Genomic DNA, 15,079 nt, shown 5'->3' on the forward strand with positions numbered 1-15,079 from the left:
ATCAGACCGTCATTTTGGAATTTTGTCTTTTCTATCAAGTTGTAAGTTAAAAATGTAAAGACATTACCTTATACAGCGTTCTGTTGACCGGTTTTTGATAGTAACTATGTTCGCAGGCTACGTGCAAAGATTTCTTAACTTCCACAACTTTACTAATTACTAGTTTCTCAGTAAAACAGCTGTGTTTACCTCTTCCAACGACATTTAATTTCCAGTCGTGAGTATCATTCCTAGGAAATAAAGGTTTAAAAATATTTTATAATGAATACAGAGACTTTGCAAATACCAGCTTTTAGTAACTGATTTGGTGAAAATTTGCCCTTATTTTTGTGTAAGGGGACTCATTCATTGATGCCCAAATCCTGTTCTGCTCCTTTTAGGTTCAGGGCAGCAAAAAAATTAACAACTGTCATGGGAGGTGAGCAAGGGGCAGTGAATGAAAAAACCCTGAGGTGTCCTCAGCACACACTCACACACAGACACAAGTACATACACACACAAGCCTCCACCAGACCATATATAATGTACATTTTAAGATAGAAATGTTTAAAACTTCAATGATCTTTAGAGACGATCAGGTTCAAAGACTCTTAACCCAGGATGGGGGAGTGGAGGTGGTTTCATGAGGGCTACAATGTCTTCCGGAAGTTCGTATATATGCACCAGGTTTTATATTTCTCATGGCGCTTTTTTTCCAGTCCTCTTACTAGGTGAGTAAACCACGTCTGGAGCGGCCACCCTCCGAGTAGTTGTTTTAGGCCCCGAAGTGCCTCACTGAGCAAAAGTCAGTTTGAATACATTTCATTGTAGTTCCTTCTGATGAGAAATAGAAACGTAAGTGAAGTGCACCAGAAAGAGAAAGAAAAATGCCATATGAAAGCTAATCTTCAGGCAAGGTTAAATGACTCTCCCAAGGTCACACACCCAGCTCACAATAAGGACCAGATGCAAATGCACGTCTGTTTGGCCCTCAAGGCCAAGAGTGCTCTGCACAATACTGTACTTCCACAAAAATTCGCTGACAAAGTGATTGTCACTGCAGGTTTAAAGCATCAGTCTCCAAAGGCATTTGATTATCAGTAGAGGATTCCTGAAGAATTATAGGATGACACTTCTAATGGAAGGCGTCCAGGAGGAGGGTCTGGTCATTGATGAATCCCACACAGAACTACAAAGACTCACTCACCCAAATGATGCACACATGTACACACACACGAACACATGTACACACGTACACACATGTACACACACATGGACACATATACACCATATACACATGGACACACATACCACACACATGTACACCCATACATGAACACAAGGACACATGCACACACAGACACATACACACCATACATGCATGTACACATACATGAACACACGCACACAGATGGACACATAAAACATACACACCATACACACATGGACACATACACACACCCCTCTGTGCAAACACAAGATACTGTTCACCAGCTGCACTGTACTTGAAAAGCTTCTATCTTCAATGCTCTCAGGCATCCAGAACAACTCACTCCCATGAAGGCTCCCATTTGTTTTCAAAACCACTGTCAAGGCTGCTGCTCCCACCATCACCGCAGTCTCACGTTAATCGTCAGCCTCCATCACTTTCAGCGCTCATCACACAGCACTGTGAGCCTCCCCACCGTCCCTGTCCTCCTCCTGGTCTGTCTGTGCCTCCCCGATATCCTACCTCCACCTGGGGACTCCCCTTATTCTCCCCAATCCAGGCTGCGTTCTCCAACTCCCATAACAGAAGGACAGTTCATGCCCCCCCAGCCCCACCTGTCTCCCAGGGACCTTCAGAGATAACCAGCGCTTGCCTTTCATGTGCTCTTTCTGCCCAGAACAGTCTGTGCACATAACTCACGCCTTTCTTCAGTCAGGACTAGGGAGACGTGCTTCCTCTACACCAGCTGTGAGTGCACGCTCCTCCTCAGTGTGGAAAAACCCAGTGGTGACCCATTTCTGGAACCATCCCTCTTATAAGTTCACATAAAATTCACTGGTTAAAGGAAAAGAATTTTCAAATGTCTCTTTGACTCCTGGGAGTTTCTATGTCTAAAAACAAACCCAAATGATCTCATTTGTGCAAAACCACAAAAGTGATATCAAAGTTTCACTGTGATATCTCACTGCGCTCTCAGTGGCACCACGGATAACACTCGGGACTCACTCCCATGTCTGAGAAGCTCACCGTCACCCCTCACCTGGCCCTGAGCTGTTTTCTACAGGTGAGTCTCAAATCTCTGTAGAAATACATACATTCGTACACATCACAAACGTACCAGATAAACACTGTGTCATCAGTGTTCTCGCTAATAGTCCATCACATAGAAGGTTTCTTGTCACAGTTACTCCTACCTCATCTCACCAAATAAAATATAAAGAAGAGTACCAAGGTCAGTAACAGTCATTGACACAATTCAGTTGGTTGCCACCATTTCACAGAACTTAGGATTCTTGACTGTGAATATCCTGGAAGAATCTAGGGTTATGTCCTGAAACGGCCGTGCAAAGCCCCCTCTCACTGTCCCCGGCTCTAGGTTTGTGATGGGCTAACAAACACACGTACCCTTCACCAGCACTGCCACCTGCTCTCAGCAAAGCCCTGGAAACTGGGCTAGGAAGTGTCTACACCAATTCCAACTGCCACCCTGGCTTGAAGTAACCACCCTCGAAGCTGACACTGATCCCTTTCACTACATGTCTATAACATTGTGAAGCCCTAGCCATTTATTTCCTTTGACCATGACTCTAGACAACAGAAGCAGCTGAGTTTTTAAATGAGTTTCATTCAGTCGTCACTTACCTTTGTCCAGGATCGCCTAAACATAAATTGTATTAAGTTAATCTCCTTTCATTGGGATCACTAAGAACATAAACACAAGGGCAGTGTTTAAGTTAATTTTTCAACAATGAAGTATTTATTTCCTGGTGTAGGAAGGGTAAGGAGACGAAAACACATGGATTATCTGACCCTTCCAATTAGTGGAGACTTGATTTGTTGAACGAAGTCCAGTAGTGAAACATACTAACAAGAAGGTGTACTCACCCCATTCGGAAAGAGTAAGATCCACTGTCATTCAGCTCAATGGGCCAAAACTCCAAAACATAATCATGCAGAATAATTCTGGGTGAATTACTTGGGTTCAGCTCAACAAGTCCACGTGATTCATTTTTGTACCATTTTATGGTGGTGGATTTGTTCTCGCGCTCAGATGAAAAGGAGCAGTATTTCAGATAGAAAGGTTCCCCTTCGAAGGCAGTAATGTGCAGACGTGAAGTACAGGTTCCTTCTAAAGATTAGCAAAGTACAAGAAAAAAACAAACCCAGCATGACAAAGGTGAATTTCCTCCCTAATGCACCAAGTGAAGAAGCAGGTTGGTAAGGACATCCTGAGAAATCACAATGTCTCAGTTCTGTGGGTTCTTTTATTTTAGGGTCTGTCTTTCTAACTCTAAGAGACAGTCAATCTTTCTAACACAGAGGCACTTTCAGAACATAACTTAACCTATCAAAGCTAGAAGACAGATAAATGCACTGTAATCTTCTAAAAGAAAATGTTACACATCACATCTTCCTCTCAAGGAAAGCCACCAGAGTCACAGTGTTGCCACACCTACACCAAAACGTCCCTAGTGAGGAGTCTCCATGGGGGAAACAAACAAACAAACAAAAACCTTGAGACCTCAGTTTTTCATCTGCATCATCAGAAGTCTCATAGGTCTTGTTCTCAGTCAGTCTCCCTGGCCACTCCCCAGGCAGATGTGGGGATGGTTAAAGGTACATCTATGCGTCTGTAAGTCCAGCACCCCTCAAGGTTACCATATGCATGATCAAGAATTGATTCATATAATTCACACTGATGAATAATTCATATTGATTCACTCCAAATCAGGGGATCTGTCACTTCCCCTTTCTGATCTCGTTCTCTCTCTCTCTCTCTCCCCACTTCCTTCTTTCTCAACTAACCCAGGTAACTCTAGCTTTGGACATTTCTCCGATCCTTCTGGTTACACAGGGTCACCACCTGCCTCCTCCTTCACTTCCAACAGCTCGAAGTCAGCATGAGTGGACCTTCCCTGTATCCTGTCCTCCGGCAGCTTCCTTTGACTGCACTTTGAGAATGAGAATGAGAACCCTTATACTGGGCAGAGCAGTTCTCAGGGGGCATGGAGATCGTGCCTTCTCTATGGTTGGGGTTTATTTTGCAAAGCAACCGTCTGGTTTTAATTCAGTGTTGCTAACCGCAAGGTAAAGAGGAAGTGGCTCCAACGGGAGAAGCAATTCTTTGAAAACATGGATGTCAAACCTACCTCGAAGCGTAAGAGTTAATGAGCATCAACCCTGAGTCTGGTGGTTGTTACGAAATCTCTATCTTACAGTTCAGGACTTGAACTTAGAAAGTGTGATACATGTGTAAATGCGGGTATTAGTTTTCACTGACACCCCAAAGCACGGTACTTCATTAAGAACTTAATTTATTTTCCTGTTTTAGAGGCATAATATGCGTATAACAGAGTACAAAAATCATACATTACACTCTTCTTTGGTCTGGACCATTGATGCATCTTTTTGTCTAGGTTGGGAATCAATGTTGCTGCACGTAGCGGTGATTTGTTCTTTTTTTTTCATAGTTATGTGGTATCCAATTGTGTTAGTATTTGACGATTTATTTATCCATTCTAACAGTGTTGACTGTCTGGGTGATCTCCAGGTCTGAGCCAATCTTTAACAAGCTTCTATGAACCCCCGAATTTGTACAGACATAGACACTCATTCCTCTTTGAGGCGGTCATCACGTAAAGCAACCTGGTCTGGGATGCTTTCTCTCCAGGGCGCACGGTCGGCAGTTGAAAGTTCACACTCCCCAGGCAACGAATGGTTTCAGAGGTCTAATCTTATGTTTAACATTGCAGGTTTTGTTGATTCGAAATGGTTTTTGATTAGAGACATGAATGGAGTTCAAAGGGCGGGGACAGCCCAGCACACACTCCTAATCTTACCTGAACAGAGCACAAGGACCCAGCAAGGTCGAGGACCTAACCTCTCTGCAATGATGTCTGCGTTTGGAATTGTCTTGAGTCAGGACAGTAACAGGATCACCTAACTTCAGCAAGGGCTAAATGAATCCGACTCGTGGAAAACTGTCACGTCTGCCTAGAGTGAACCCTGCATGAAAGGTGCTTTTCAGACACCTCAAAGGACAGAGAGCTGGGACCTTAGCTTCCTTACAGCACAGGTCGCATGGCTGTTTTGAAGCCTGCAGCATGTTTTTACTGCAACTTGGGGGCAAGGTTATCAGTGTATGTCCATACAGCAAGAGATCCTTTCATATGATGCACACATTCCAGCACCTTGGTCTCTCTCACTTGTTCGGACAGGTCCTTCCATACAGGAAGAGCAGACTTGCCTCTTTCCTTCAGCATCTGGGTAGCTTTGCACTGTTCAGATCTCAGCAGTACACAGACCCATTAGGTACCTATTCCCCAATATTGGACCTGAATTATTTGAAAGCTTCAGTGACCTAACTGTAATCTCTTCATCAGCAATTCTCAATGTGTGGGATATGAGCTCACGCCTTCCCTCTCCCATTCAGTAGATCACGGCAAACCAATCATTGTGCCCCAGCTTTCTCCTCCCAAAGCCTGTGAGGACCTTGTCAATCAATCATGGGACTCGTCTTCAGAGGTCCCTGCTCAGGCCTCAGGATCCTTCTGAATGAGCTTCAAGCATTGACAGCTGATGAATTGAAATGGGTACCTGACACCTGATACAAAGCCTGCCTGCCTTCCTGGTCCAACCAATCTCTTTCTTATATGCTCCCTCTAACTTGAATATTTTCTTTAAGATCTGTAAGGTATTCCAGTTTACTTTCTTCATTAGCTGAATAATGAGGTGGATCTTTGCCTTCATGCCAGGGCGGAAATTAAGTGTGCAAAACTATCTAAAACTCAGTAGTAAAGATGGCTGTGATCTCTTCGGTTGCAAACAGCATGAAGCAAATTTTCAGCTCAGACAGTTTCGTGATGCAAGTGTTCACGTCCTGTTCTCTCTGTGTAAACTCACAGAGCTGAACTTTTTCTTTATCAGTGACCCCATACGAGTCTTTCCTTGACCCCACTCCTATGAATCTTTTATTCTCTAGGCTAGGGGTACCAAATGGCTGGCAACTTTCTAAAGTAAAATTCTAAATCACAAATGTAAAAAAAATTCAGCATCTTCAGTGGTCACCTCCACCTAAAAAAGCAAAGCTCTGATATTCTCTCTAGACTACCAACGGAGTATGTTTGTGACTGATTACAATGACTTACCTGTAGTGCCCAAAAACGCAAGCATCAAAAATGTCAAGGGTATTTCTCTACGATGCATGTTTAGGATTTGCTTCAAATGGTTTCTCTGGAAAACAGAATAAGACAAGTTCAGCCAAGGATCTCAGACAAAAGCACACCTGTCTGATGAAGGAGGTTTTAAAAGTCTTGTGGCAAACAGGCTTTTGAAAATCAGCCCAACAAATTTTCATATCCCTCAATCCAGTCACTAGTTTCCTTTAGTACTTTCAACCATGTATAATGATTAACATTTCAAGGCAGCAAATTTTGGAAATCCCTAAATAATGCAATTTTTCTAATACAACAGAGTCTGCTGTGTTTTTGTCCTGGTCAACTGAATCTTACCTACAAGGTCAAGGTGGGGGACAACAGTGTTTCCAGAAAATCCATCCTATGAATGAACGGTCTGCCCATGTAGAATTGTGTGTGTGTGTGTGTGTTCCAGGTGCCTTTTTTATTAAATACCGATATTCTTTCTTCAGAACTAAGTTTTTCATAAGTTAGGAACTAAGTCTGTTTTGTTCATCACTGTAGCACCAAAGTCAATGCCTTGCACATAGTAAGCACTCATTAATACTTGTTAAAGAGGAATAGGGATGTGTGTGTGTGTGTTTGTACACAAGTTTACACTCATGTGACCATAGTGTTTATTCTAGAAAATGGAGGCACAAAATGGGGATTTTCTACAACCCAGATCCCTAATCTACATCGACTCAATGAACTCAAATCTGCTGAATTTCGATCCTACTCCAAACCATCACTTGTTCTACTGATTACAAATTGAGAGAGAGTGTAAGAAGGATATACTGGGCCTCAGCCACCGAGTCTGAATATTTCATAAATAATCCCATGTCCCTTGTGTACCAAACATCTAGCCCCACTGGACAGAGGAAGCACAGCAGGATGGAAAGAGCTTGGTTTCTGGGACGCACAAAACTGGGCTGGGATTCCTACTTAAGTCTTGACAAGCTGCATAACCTTGGGCAAGATACTTAGAAGTCATGAAGCCTGTCTGTTCATTACCAAAATGGGGTTGATAAGAAAGCCTAACTCCAAAAGTACTAAGTGATTAAATGAGCAAATATATTTATGAAGGGTTCCTGGGTGCACGGTAGCCTCTCAGCCCCCAGTAATTCTCCCGACAGCTGTCACTCACCTCCCATATGAAAACAGAGCACTGTTAGCACCCAGACCCTTGACAACATTTAATAGCTGAGGTGCCAAGCCATTTACATCAACCCTTATGAGTAACATCACCAAGCGTTTGATGTAATTTCCAAGAGATAATAATCAATAATGTAAAGACAAAGGGGATAAGTATGTATGGAAAGTACCAGCCATTCATCATCAAATTAGAATATGTCTATGGTTTGAAATCAGCCCCCACCCACACACGTGCACACACACACACACTTTATTATCAACTATATCCTCCTACCTCGGGTAGAATGAAAAGTGTCGTTTCCTCTGGTTAAGGTCGACACAGTCTTGTAAAGGGCACTGTTGGGGTTTTTCTGGTGTTTTTTTTTTTTTTTAATTTTCAGGGTCTACTAAGAGATAAAGTTATTATGAGAAATTCAGAATTCTTCTGAGTTAACTCTCAGTTTCAAAATGAAACATGTTAAGATCCCAGTACACAGATTAGCTGATATTTGCACTGCTCTGTGTGTGAGTGTGTGTGTGTGTGTATATATAATTTTGAATGTACTTGTGGATTTAAAAGATTAAGATATTAAATAATGGAACTTATTTCCAAAGGAAAAGTTATCCTGAGAAATGTCATAGATACTACGTTGGAGAATATAAATATTACATTTCTTGCATGTAGGAATTTTGGTGTGTTTTTCTTTTTCAGTGTTATGTTTGAGGTTGGTACCATTTTTTTGGTCTTTCTGTAATTTTAAAATTTCTCCTCCTCTTTCTTTCTCTCTTTTTTTCTTTAAAAGTTTTCCTGATTTCTAGATTACTGTAAGCCCATTGTAGGACATTTACAAAATGAAGATGGAAAAGAAGCAAATAATCTCAACATGCACCACACTTTGGTCCTTTCTTGTATTTTTTTCTATATATTTTCAAATAAAATATTTAAATAATTTCATATCCTGCAGTTCCTACTAAATCAAACAGCTTTTTCTTATGTCACAAAATACTCTTGGTTAACATCATCTTACCTGCCACGCAATACTCTTTCATATAGATATCTCAATTTACAAGACGTATTTTACTATAAAATAACCCCCCCGGCCACCTCCCCATGTAAGGCTATGAGTCAGTTTTTGGAGCATGGCTTTTGGAGCCAAACTGGCTGGATCTGAATCCTCACTGCACTCCTTACCAGCTGAATAGCATCAGGCCAGTCACTTACCATCTCTGTTCAATTTCTTTATCCATGAAAGGGGGTAACAACACTGCCTCCCAGAACTGATGGGATGGTGGCCAAGTGTCTGCCCTGCTATTGTCTGTCTACATTTCTTACTCTCTTCTTGCTGCTACTACAATCTATGAGTCAAAGCACACATTTTAAACATGAAAATGCATTCCGCCAAACTGCACACAGACATGTTGTAAGAATTCACGCCCCCTCAGCAGCGCAGCACAGTATCTCTCCACCACATCCACATGAGCACTGAGCGTTCTCAGTCTTTAAATCTAATTAGGCATTTAAATGGATAAAATGGTATCTCATGGTTTATTAGTATGCTTTTTTATTGGTATAAATGAGGTAAAATATTCATCATGTATTTTAGCTATTTCATTTCCTTGTCTTCATGCTTTTTGTCCAGTTCTTAAATGTTCAGCGTTTTCCCCAACGTGTTTAGTTTTCCTTTTTAATTCCTCTTTTGATGTCTTCACAGATGGACGATTTTACATTTATGAAGTCAGTCCAATCATTCTTTTGCTTTGTGATTTTTCCTTAACTTTCACATTTAGAACATTCCTTTCCCCTCAATAATCTGATAGATACTTACCTGTGTTTTCTTCATTTGTATGGCTCAGTGGGCTTTTTGCATTGCATTTTTTGTCCATTAACAATTAATTTTGCTGTTTGGTAAGACGACAGGGTCTAACTTAACTTATTTTCCCCAAATGGCTACTACTTATTTCTCTGTCATTAGTTAAACAGTCCTGTCTTTCCTTTACAGTTGGTTGATACTGTAGGTATAAGGTACAGGGCTTTCCTGAGCAATTTATGGAAAATCTAACATCTGCTCAAGGGCAAATACACACACACGCACACCACCCTCTTTCTCTGTCTCTGCTCTCCCAGCTTGCTTTGTTTTGCTCTCGTAACACTTATCACTAGCTGACATATTATTATTTCAGGCTTGCTTTTTTGTTTGTTTTTCGCTGAATTGATGAATGCATTAAATTCATAAAATATATACAGTTTGGAGTCTTAGGTGATTATCTGATCCATCGTGGAAAGATTAAGATAACCTTCTACCTATGACATGCTTCTTAAATCATAACATCCTGAGAAGTTATGTTTTAACAACTGGGGCACTCATTCTTACCTGGAGCTTGGAAAAAAACAATGGTGGCTAGGTTCCACCCAGACATCTGGAGTACAGCCTGGGTGATTTGTAAACTCCTCTAGGTGATCCCAAGATATAGCTGAAGTAGGGAGACCCTGATCTAGGGGACTTATTTGTATACTTAAAAGTAATTTTAGCAGGGAAGGGCATAGCTCAAGTGGTAGAGCACATGCTTAGCATGCACAAGGCTCTGGGTTCAATCCCCAGTATCTCTCTAAAAATAAATAAATGAATAAGCCTAGTTACTGCCCCCTCAAAAAATAAATAAATAAGAAATAAATTTTTTAAAATTTAAGAAAAGTAAATTCAAAATATCTTAAATATACATTTAATAACAATACCTAATAGTTAAGATACATAAATATATGTGCATGAATATGTGTATGTGTATATATGTAGATACGTATGTTCATATGCATACACACACACACACACACACACACACACACACAAAGAATACTCACAAACTTACCCTCAATCACCCAATGGCATGAAGTTTTCTCTTAATGAAAAAGATTCTCTTCCAAAACCTGTGCGACCTTGGGCAAGGGTCAGATACAAGAGGACCACTCTCTCTGCCCCCAGGGCTGCACGGTTCCAACACCACCCCTTCCCCGAGCGTCCCAACGTCCAGCTCCTGAGCCCCTCGCTCTGCCGGACTTCCGTTCACAAACCCTACCCCGAACAAAAGTGACTGCTCTCTAGAAAAAACAGTTCACAGAAGTTCAAGAGTTGTTAGGCCACTTCAAAGTTCTTTCTGATCAAGAGCCTGAGACTCGATCAGATGAAATGTTCAAGTTCAAATTACAGAGGATTACACTGACTCACACACTAACAGATGGAGATCGCCTCACTCTGATCAGCGTTACAGACATGTAACTGAGCGCCTCCTAAGAGAACCTGCCAATGAGAATCATACCAGCAGTGCTCCTTCCTTTCGCCCTTCCTTCCTTCCTCCCTCCCTCCCTTCCTTTCTAATTAACTGGGATTTTTCTAATGGAGATACTGGGGATTGACTCCGAGACCTGTGCATGCAAAGCGCGCAGTAACACTGAGTTACACCCACCCCCCGTTTTTTATGAAGTATCCTTAATTTCTGCCCCACAGCACCAGTAGTTTTTGAACGTAATTCTTTCTCTGCAGCGTTTCATTCATCCCTTAAGGTGACAAAACAGCCAAATGCAAAGAGGGGAAAGGTTATCTTGGACATCTCACAGACACAAAGTGTGCACGCACGCACACACTTCCACTCTAAGGGAGAAAGAATTCGTGTCGAATTAGGTTTCTCAAGGCCAGGAGAGACACCTGCGTCTCACAGTCCTTGTCACACAAATGTCTGCTGTCATTACCCCTGTGTCCCCCCCACCCCCGCATGCCTGTGCTAGTCGTGCTGGGGAACCACCCTCCCCACTTCCAGCTGCCAGGTCCCCGCGGTCCTTGCAACCTGCCTCAATGTTTGTCTGCTTAAGGAAGCTCTCCAACTATCCCAGAACCTCTCAAAGCCAGTTTCCCCCAAATTTACCTTCTCCCAGCCCATCCAAGACCCTTGGATTGAGAAGTGTGCCCCCCGCCCCCATCCCCGCACTGCACAGCGCTCTGTAATGCGGGGACAGGTGCCTATCTCTGACCGGACTTCCTCCGCGGGGATTTGTCTGATAGCTGTCATGCAGCCCACGGGGTTCCAACTCCTGGAGGCAGCTCGGATCAAGGCAAAGGCTTGGAGTCAAGAAAATCTGGGTGTGAGTCTGCTCTCTATTGATCAGCAGCTGGATGTCCTTGGATAAACCACTGAACATCTCTGTGCTTGCGTTTACCTCCTTGCAGGAAGAATTCTTCATCCCGCCTGTAGGAGGAGTAAGTGACAATAATGCATCTGAAAGTTTTCTACATAGTGTCAGACACCGGTAAGTGTTTAATACATGAAAACCATCACTTATCTTAGCTGTTCTCGCCTTTCCAGAAGAAAAAAAAATTGGCGGGAGGACTGTTTTTAACCTCTAAACTATACTATCAGGGAAAGTTGATGACGCTGAAATCACCAGTTTTTCGTGTAAACACACACACACACACACACACACACACACACACACCCCTGCCCCCGAGGCTGGGTTGCCCCTCGCCCCCCGGCCGGCAGCAGGGGGCAGTGGGAGGGGGTGCGGTATTAGGCAGGTCTGCCCTTACCTCCAGGCGGGCGTCCCTGGGCTGGGGCGGGGCGGCTGTCCCCCCTTCACACGGGGCGCGATGGCAGAGGTGAGAAGGGAGGTGAGAAGCAGCAACCGCTGCCCCCCTAGCTCCGCGGAACGAGAAAGGAGAGGAGCCGCAAGGCTGATGAAACAGATAAGACAACTGGAGAAGGCTGAAAAAGAAAAAAGAAAAAGAAAACGAGAAAAAGAAACAGAAAGTACGCAGAGAGAAAAAGCGTCTGGCGAAACTCGGCTGCGGGCGAGGCGCTGCTCCGGGTCCCGCGCCGGGGCGGTGTTCCGGGTCTGAGATGCTCCGGGGCGGAGGTCCTCCCAGTCTGGCGACGCTCCTCGCTGCGGATGCTCCGGGTTGCGGGCCCTTCGGGGCAGGGATTGCCCGGTCTGGGGATGCTCCTCGGTGGGGGCGCAGGGGTCCTGCGCGCTCCTGGTCCGGGGCGCTCCGGGGCGGGGTGCGCGCTCCTGGCGGCGCGCGGGGCACCGGCTCCTTCCGCCCTGAGACCCGCCCTTGGGTTCCGGGAGCGGCTCGACGGCGGGGGCGACGGCGCGCAGCTGGAAAATCCGGCGCCTCGCCGGGGCCGCGCGGGCTGCGGGCCAGGCGGCGCGCCCGGGTCCCGGGAGCTCGCGGGCGGTGTGCGGTGACCCGGCGACCTGCGGGCCCTCCGCACCCTGGGGCGGCCGGGGGTATAGATTTACATTACAGGATATCGAGAGGCATAGGTAACTGCAGATCCTTTAGACAACCTTCCAGAAAGATGATTTCTTTCCAGGTAAGATTCTGCCAGGAACTGAACGACAGTGAGTTCAAGATGACACTCAAGGGTCTGGAGTGCAGCCTCCTTTTGCAGTTAAATACGAAAGCACACACTTTACACAGCAGCTCAGTTGAGAGCAGGATCTCCAGCCACGTGCAAAATCTGAGTTCTGATAGGACTCTCAGCCTGTAGGTGCCTCAGCCCTAGCTTTGATGGGCTGAGCCCCCAGAGGGATGCTAACGGTAAGGAATTCAAGGGAGTGGCCTTGGCTGTGCAAATTAACTTCAGTTTTACCAAAACAGTTCTGCCAAAATGTGCTACTCATTTCATAGAAAAATTACAACAAACCAAGTTTATCAAATTTAAAAAGAAAATTGCTTTAATTGGGAGATACATACTGGCATGGCCATGGCAGAATCATTTATAATGATGACCATGTAAATTGGACACATCACCTGCAGCACAGCCATGAGATGGAACGCTATGAGTGTTTCAAAATGTTAAAATTTAAATGACACGTCAAATGCTTTTATCATAATGTTGAGTAGATAAAAGTGTAAAGACTACACATTGTGTGATCCCTGCTATATATATGGTGCATTGAATTACAAATTAACCTTTTTTAAAAATGTAAGTTTACCCAAATGTTTAAAAGTCATAATCTTAGGATGATGGATTCACAAATAATTTTTGTTATTTTTCTTCTATTATATTTTCTGTTCTTCTGTAACTTTTTCAGTGAGAAAAAAATCTTCAAAGAGAATAAAAATATATGAAAGAAATTTCAGAATTGAAAAAAAAGATTGTAAAAAAACTGATTATAATGATAATCGAGTAACTGGGGAAGAAACTCCAACAAAACTAGGAATATTGATACAATAAAACATAAGCATCTGGTCAAATAATGTCTAATAAATTCTAGCATGTTGGGAACAAAATTTAGCACCAATGTTCTGTTCGAGGGGATTTGAGTGTTCTTCAAGATTACCTGAAAATTTAACTCTACAACTTTCAGTTTGATGTTCAACATGTAAAATATTGATGAGGAATAAGGAGAGAGAGGGGAAGAGGTAGTGAGAAGAGGTTGGGCCATGATGGAGAAGGACCAGCCAAGGAAGATGGGGGAGAGAATATATAGTGGAGAGAAAGGGGCTGAGAATAAAAGTCTCTGGACATTTTACATCCACCCAGAGTCAGGGAAATGGAAATACAGTTAGTGCATGAAACCTGAGCTCTGAACACCCTTGACATTCTTACTTCTCTGGTACACCATCTGGTACAGTGTCTGTGACCCAGCTGGGAGGGGTTTGGACCTACAAAACCAGGCATGTTGGCCATCAGAGCCAGAGCCGCCGCCCCTGGGCTCTCAAGGATGCCTAGCTGGGAGTCTTTCTTGGAGGTTTGCTTGGCACAGGCATGTGGTACCTCAGGTGCTTCCAGAACTTGGAATTGAGGGACCGTTTGTTGGCCACGTGGTCCTCCCTCCACTTGAGGGTCCCCTGCACTTTGACGAGGTGCTTGAGGGAGTCCTGAAGCTCCTCCAGCTGCAGTCCGCCGGGCGGGCACAGAGCCTCCATCTCAACCAGGATGGCCTTGGAGTCGTTCTGGAGGAGGGCGCTGTGCAGGGCGACCCCCCGCTCGTAGGCAAACTCCTTGCTGTGCACGATGTCAGGAGTCAGGATGAAGATGTGCCGCCTGCTCTGCTGGATGCAGGTTTCCACGGCAGTGGCTGCATCTAGGAACAAAAGACACGGACAGGGTGTCCCGGTGTTCCGTCTGTAAGTCTAATGCTTTGATCATAAATATTCTGAACTTTAAGAAAAACTCTTATTGTTATAATCAGGTATGAGATTCTGACACTGAACAGGTCGCTTATTCAGAAAGGTGGGCATGTACACGGATAGAGGACTTGTTGTGTCATCTTACATCTTTCACTGTGAGAATATCAACCCCACGCCCTCCTCTTTCCCAGGCAGACGGGTCCTAACTAAACAGAGTCCTTCAGTTCAAGGTGAACATTGAGAGATTCAGCAGGAGACTTGGAATTCAGGCTCATTAGCTACATACTATCTTCTTAGGATATTAGCTTCCATGTTGTAAAAGGACTTAGAAGTTTAACTCTCATATCAAAGAGCACAAACTCAGGAACCCTTGCTTCTCTGAGTTGACTTAATTCTCCAGGGAGTCCTGGGTCCAATTCACACCCTCTCCCATAGTCTTGGTTTTAGAAGCTGAT

General features: G+C 43.9%; 2 protein-coding genes across 3 annotated transcripts in view; both read right to left on the reverse strand.

The window, feature by feature from the left end:
- The window catches only part of IL18R1 (interleukin 18 receptor 1), a 35,986-nt gene extending 23,432 nt beyond the window's left edge, over positions 1-12,554 (reverse strand). Inside the window, exons 1-4 of the mRNA XM_031691971.2 lie at positions 12,072-12,554; positions 6,337-6,421; positions 3,074-3,317; positions 68-230 (exon numbers count right to left, since the gene is read on the reverse strand). Of these exons, the coding sequence (XP_031547831.2) occupies positions 68-230; positions 3,074-3,317; positions 6,337-6,394 (465 nt within the window). The 5' untranslated portion in view covers positions 6,395-6,421; positions 12,072-12,554. The remainder of the gene's footprint in view (positions 1-67; positions 231-3,073; positions 3,318-6,336; positions 6,422-12,071) is intronic.
- Positions 12,555-13,234: 680 nt separating this feature from the next.
- The window catches only part of IL1RL1 (interleukin 1 receptor like 1), a 28,307-nt gene continuing 26,462 nt past the window's right edge, over positions 13,235-15,079 (reverse strand). For both annotated transcript variants that reach the window (XM_015251593.3, XM_006218732.4), the window contains exon 11: positions 13,235-14,578. In XM_015251593.3, coding sequence (XP_015107079.2) covers positions 14,220-14,578 — 359 coding nt within the window. In that variant the 3' untranslated portion in view covers positions 13,235-14,219. The remainder of the gene's footprint in view (positions 14,579-15,079) is intronic.

The sequence above is a fragment of the Vicugna pacos genome, chromosome 28 (genome assembly GCF_048564905.1).
Source record: "Vicugna pacos chromosome 28, VicPac4, whole genome shotgun sequence".
NCBI lineage: Eukaryota > Metazoa > Chordata > Mammalia > Artiodactyla > Camelidae > Vicugna > Vicugna pacos.